This window comes from Thamnophis elegans, chromosome 1 (assembly GCF_009769535.1).
Source record: "Thamnophis elegans isolate rThaEle1 chromosome 1, rThaEle1.pri, whole genome shotgun sequence".
Taxonomy (NCBI): domain Eukaryota; kingdom Metazoa; phylum Chordata; class Lepidosauria; order Squamata; family Colubridae; genus Thamnophis; species Thamnophis elegans.
This window is the reverse complement of record NC_045541.1, coordinates 26,437,618-26,443,617: the sequence shown is the minus strand read 5'-3', so window position 1 is coordinate 26,443,617 and position 6,000 is coordinate 26,437,618. Positions and strand designations below refer to the sequence as shown.

General features: G+C 50.7%; 1 protein-coding gene across 1 annotated transcript in view; it reads left to right on the top strand.

Annotated features, from left to right (window-relative positions):
* Window positions 1-3,213: 3,213 nt before the first annotated feature.
* Window positions 3,214-6,000, top strand: part of GAD1 (glutamate decarboxylase 1) — a 62,371-nt gene continuing 59,584 nt past the window's right edge. Inside the window, exon 1 of the mRNA XM_032220996.1 lies at window positions 3,214-3,313. Within this exon, the coding sequence (XP_032076887.1) occupies window positions 3,244-3,313 (70 nt within the window). The 5' untranslated portion in view covers window positions 3,214-3,243. The remainder of the gene's footprint in view (window positions 3,314-6,000) is intronic.

Genomic DNA, 6,000 nt, shown 5'->3' with positions numbered 1-6,000 from the left:
TGGTTAACTGCGAAGCTTAATGCGAAATCTGTCCCTGAGCGTCACACCGTAGGGTAGCATTGTTTTCTTATCCTTCAAGCAGGGACCTGAAGTTGCTCTGAAACTCTTTTATTTATTTATCTTTCCCAAACTGAATCGTGGTCTCATCGTGACAAACCTTTTAAACACTTTTTAAAAATAGTACCTGTTTGGGATGGAGCAGCACGTGGCTGATCCTTTCTTACGCAGAGCAAAATGGTCGTTTCGGTGGGTAGTCTTACTGCTTATTACTCTCTGACGACGGTGAGGGGTTAAGTTATTTTACGGAAGTCCTTCAATAAAGGACAGACTTGAGACTTCACGGGCGCTGCCTGATTCTTCCCTTCAGCCTTTCCTAATGCAACTACTCTTTTCCTCCTCCCCTGATTTGGGTGTCACAATGCTCTCCGTTCCTCCTCGGAGAAGTATTTATATTAATCTGATATTACCAGGCTCCAAGCTAATAAAAAAAAACATAAATTGGCAACACGGAAGAGCATTTCTTAAATTCAGTATGATCTTTTCCCATCCCTTTGGCAAAGGAAGAAAATAAGGAGCAGTTAAGAAATGCAAATTTAATGCGCGTGGTTAAAACCGAATCCAAACGATTAAGTGTCCTATTTTTGTCAGCAGACTCCGGGGGACGTCTCATTTTTTATTCGTTGCCGCCACCTAGTGGCGACATGGCAATTCGGTTTTCCGACTTCACCAAACCCAGGCGCGTCTTCAAGAAAAAGAAACGCGATTCTCCTTAAAACGATTATTTCATCGTATAAATAGCAACTCGTGATATTTTTATCCGAGAAAGACAAGGGGAACCCTAAAAGGAGGATCGTAGGGGGTCTTTTGAAGAATGGGACTTTATAATAAAAGCTGAACACGACAACGCTCCTTCTACAAACGCTTATATTGCCAAAAAAAAAGTAATCTTGCTTGAATTCCTAAGAATTCAAGATTTCTGTCTGAATAACAGGGAAAGACCGTTTCCTAGAAGAGCGCTGGGTTATTTGCAAGCTGAACAACCCTCACCCCAGTCGTGATAGGGCTCCGAATAGGTTCAAAACAGCCGTCACGTGCACTGCCCTACGGTCCTCCTTTCGGAAGCCAGAACACCTGCAAGTTAATCACATTAGCTTGATAACGCGCGTGATTCAACCATCCCCCCCCCTTAACACCCTCACGCCTTCCTCCCCCTCCGCTGGGATGGAAGAAGCGTGGTGACTTATGTCAGCGTTGCAAAACATCTCAGTCGAAGCTTCTCGCTTTTAAAAAGCAAAGCCCAGTCAGGGAACTTGGCAGCCCGGGAGGGGAGGTCAATTCGAATTAAATTCCAGAGCGCCATTGATATTCCGCCGTCGTTTCTGGGGGTGGGGGAGTTTATAAGGGCCAAGCCTCCTTCTTAAAATCTCGGATTTTTTTCGATCCGATGCGTTTTGGACTCTCGGAGTTGGTTCTCGCGTCCTCTGTCTCTCGTTGGTAAGTATTTGCGACGTGTTTCTTTTATTCTTGTATTTCTTGTATTTCTTTTATTGCCACCTCCACCCGCCTCGATTTTCTCGTTTCGGCTGGAATTTGAGACCGTTCTTCTCTCTCCGTAACGCTGTTTCTATGTCCTCCACTGAATAAATTCGAAAATTTGGGAAATATTTGGGAGTGGATGGCGTTTGGTCATAACCTGTTACTTCACCTCCAAAACTCGGCTCGAGGCACCCGTCCTTGTCGGCTCCCGGAGTTCAAGAATTGAGGTCGTGGGGTTGCATGGGTATTCGATTCGGTAGGCGAATTTAGAACCAAAATCCCAGCCAACCCGTCTCTATATTTGGCACGAATGAGCGCTTGAACGAAAACTTTTGTGGTTAAAAAGGCAACCCTGATTGGGGTTGTTTCCATCGGGAGAAGAAGGGAAAAAAATCTTTCGTACATTTGCTGCCAGCTTGAGAGTGTGTGTTGTGTTGTGTTTAATTAACGTGGCGAAACAACTCTGAGACGCCCCAGCGGTGGCGGCGTCCTTAGCGGGGGGGGGGGGGGAGGAGACAAATGGGTTGTTCCGTTTGTCCAGATCCAGAAATCTTGGAACCCGGAGACGGCATGAAAAATTCCTGGCAGAGCCACACAAAGGCCGAGCAGCTCCAACCCAACGCCGGATTGTATTTATGAAATTACAAAAGCCGAATTTTGACCATTTGGAGGGCATTGATTGATCCCGAAGGGCGACTGGTTATTTCCCCGCTCTGTGGCGCACCTTTTTTTGCCTTCTCAATGATTTGGGGGGTATTTCGCGACCTGCAAATTGCTGTGCCGGCCGAATGTGTTAGGCTTATGGGCTTCTTTTATCCGCATTGGGTGTCACACACACACACACACCCCACAACTAAGCAAACGGCAATGCTTTCTATAGTATTTTATCTGAAACGGAAATAAAATTGGAAGAAAGGAGGTATCTATGCCGCAAAAATCGCGTAACCTAAGAGTGCAAGTCTATCAGAATATTCTCCCCCCCCCCCGTGTGTGTGTGTGTGTGTGTGTGTGTGTGTGTGTTCTGAGCATGCTTATTGGAAGTTGCTTTCCCATTTGGCGTGAATCATAATTAGCCTCCTCATCGGCCTTTAATAGAGCTGCCCTAGACGTTCCGGTCAGCTGAATCTATCCTTCTCTCTACCGCCGGCGACACGCCAGTTTATTTCCCATCCCGGCCAGGAGCCAAAGGAATGGCTTTCTCAGTTCCTGAGCCCCGTCCAGACAGCTTCCCTCTCGCCCTGCTGAGCAGCCGGCGCTGCCTCTTCTAAAATCCGACTTAGGCGTCGTCACCTCCAGCCATTTCTCCCTCCAAATCGCTTTGTCTGAGAGCAGGATCGGCGCTGGCGTTGCGGGGCTTCGGTGGGAATCGGGACTCCTCTTCTTGTTCGTGGTGTGTATCCACACCTTCCTTTTGTGCAAGGCTTCTCTCTGCACACATTACCCACCCGCACAGGCGCACCGTCCCCACCCCTCCGCCGACCACCGCTACTTCCCGAGGAGTTTAATAGCTTATTGTTGGCTGCAGACTCGTTTTCTGGATCGCCCCGAAGAAAGGGGGGGCAGAGGGAGACAACGACCCCCAAGCTCTTCCGAGGAACAGGTTTCTAAACTCGCTTTTCTCTTCCATTGCAGCCCGTCCTTTTTGGGAGAGTCGGAGGAAGACCGAAAGAAGACTCCTGGGACCCAAGGGCTGTGCCTCTGGACCTCATGGCCACCTCGGATCCCTCCTCCTCCAACACCGCTCAGGATCCCAACCCAACTAATTTACGACCCACAAGTAGGTCTCGGGTTTTCGTTTGCAAACCTCGGCCCTGCATGCGCCTTCCTTGAAAGCAAGGGCTTCCAGAAAGACAGCAGAGAAGCACGAACCCCGCTCCCACCCCCAAAAAAGACCAACATGGAAGCCTTCTTAGACCCCCCCCCCGCCCACTCCGCTAAAACCGAGAGGATGCCGAAAATGAGTTTATGGGGATTGGGGGGTGGGTGGGTAGTGCGTAGTTTTCTTTCTGCTCGAAAACAAAGAGACCTGATGCTATTCCTAACGAACGGCGAGGGGAAGGTGGAATATGTGGTGTCGCCGCCACCTCCCACCCTCACCCCCCGCCATTGACTTGATGGTAGAGGAAAGGGTTCTGCAAACGCTCGTGGCCCTTTGTGGACGCCTCGGCTCTCAAAGCGTCCTTCCCCGTTTTCTTCCGCTTCGGCAGCCCTTCCTGGGGCCGCTCGGAAAGGCAGGTCAGGGCAGAATTGCTCGCTGCCCCGAATTGGAGAGGAGATTGGCAGGTGCCAGTGACAAGCGAGTGATGCTGCAGGTGGCGGGAAGGGAGGGAGGGAGAGAGAGAGAAAGAAAGGAAAGGAAAGGAAAAGAGGGAGGGAGAGAGGGAGGAAGGAAGGAAAGAAGGAAGGAAAAAAGGAAAAAAGGAAGGGAAAAAAGAAGGAAGGAGCTACCCAACGATTGACTATAGCGCGTTCAGACAGCCACCCAGCTCCCATAGAAGAAACCAAGCTGGAATCAGGCTGGAATTGACATGGTCGCCGGAGACAAAGAGGGGGGCGGGGAGGGTGCTCGAATTGGAAGGAAACGAAGCCTGGCGAACCCCGCCAAGCAGGGAATGGCGTTTGCCCTAGAAGGGCTCTCGGGGTTATGAAGCATGAACGCCCAGACGTCGCTGTGAATAACAGCGGCGATTGCAAGGGGAGAATGGGGCGGGGTGGGGAGGGGGAGGCAACCAAACAAAAACCGTTCCTTTACGGTGGACTTCTCTGCCTTTTCTCCCCCCACCGGGCTGTAAAGCTGCCCAACTCCTAAAATGAGCAAACGGCACGCCGGGTTGGGGGGTGCTTGTTCATATTGCGCCTTGCTTGGCTCTCTTCCTGGCCTTGACAAAAGGAAGAGGGGCGTGTGTGTGTGTGTGTGTGTGTGTGTGTGTGTGTGTGTGTGTGTGTGTGTGTTCGCGGTTCCCCTCGGCAAGACTGCCCGCCGCCTTCCCGCCATTCAAAGGAATGCGCCTCCTGCTAGGCGCCCCCAGCGCTGGCAATTGTGCCGGGCGCGCAATTCCTGCCCGCGCTCCCGCAGCCATTCCCTCTATTGTTTCCCGACGGCTGGCGGGCGCTCCTTCGGCTGCCTCCGAGGTCCGGCGGGGAAGGCGCGTGGAGGGTTGCCGCGGGTGGGTGGGAGGGAAGGAGCGAGGGTTATTTTATTGCCCCCCTCTCTTTGACGTGTCCCCACCTCGCCTCTCCGGCTGCCTCGGGCGGGGAGCGAGGCTGTTTTCCAGTCCTGTCAGAGCTGTTCTCATTGCCTGCCATCATCCTTGTGCCCGCGCTTCCCTTTTGGCTCCCCTCCCCGCCCCCGTTTCGCCCTCCCGGTGTCCTTCTTGGCCACTCCAGTCTCCTCTTTTATTCACACACACACACACACACACACACACACACACACACACACACACACACACACACACACACCATTGCCTTTGGTCCCTGACAGCCCCTTCACCCCTCCCCAGCCGTCTTCGTCAGCAACCCTCGTTTGTCTATCGCGGTTCAGTGTCATCTCTGCTATATCACCCAACCGTCTGATTTGGGTATGGGGTTCCCACCCCCACCCCACCCCCTGTTTCCCTTTCTCTCCGGTCTAACTTGTTTCCTTCGCCTTTCCTTTTTCCTATCTATTTTTCTATCCTCTCTCCAGTTTTCAGAAGACTTCCCTCTTCCAGATACACTCTTTTTCTGTAAGCCCGTCAATTGTCTAGATCAGTCCGCCCAAAGATGATGCCTCCTAGATGAAGTTCAATTCCCAGGCCTGGGAATCCTGATGTTGGAGCCCAGTGCATCTGGCGGGCACCAGGTTGGAGAAGGCTGCAACAGGCGGCTCTTCGTCTTTGCCCATCCGGTGCTGCCCCTATAGGTGATCCAAAGAACAAGGAAAGCTTCTGGGCATTGAAAGCAAAAGCGGGGACTGAAGGCAGAGGGTGGGTGGAGCCAAAGTCCAGGGCTTTCCCTTCAGAGCTCCGCCCCTTTCTGTTCAGTTCCCAAGAAGTAATAAGGAGAATGGTTGTTCCAACTGTTCCTATTTTCTTAAATGCTGTTTTGAAATTGTGGAACCTATCAGACTTACATGGAAATATGAGCCAGTAGTGTCATTTAGTAACCATTCTCAAAGTGTGTGAAGTCCTTCAAGACTAGGGTAGGTTACAATTGAGTTACGAAGGTCAAACACATTCAAAAATTTTCCATGACACCTTTGCAATATTGTTTTAAGTGGCTCTTGCCTTAAATTTATTTGGGGAAAACTTCCCAATGTCATGTAAGATCTATCTGGATCTCTCTTCAAATCTTAAGTGGTGTAATAAAATAATACTGTACATTTTAATCTCATCATTCGCTTCCTTTTAGGATCCTGGTTTGTGGTTCATATGACAACATCACAAATACTCATCTGAAAGCCACATGGATTTAGTAAAAGTA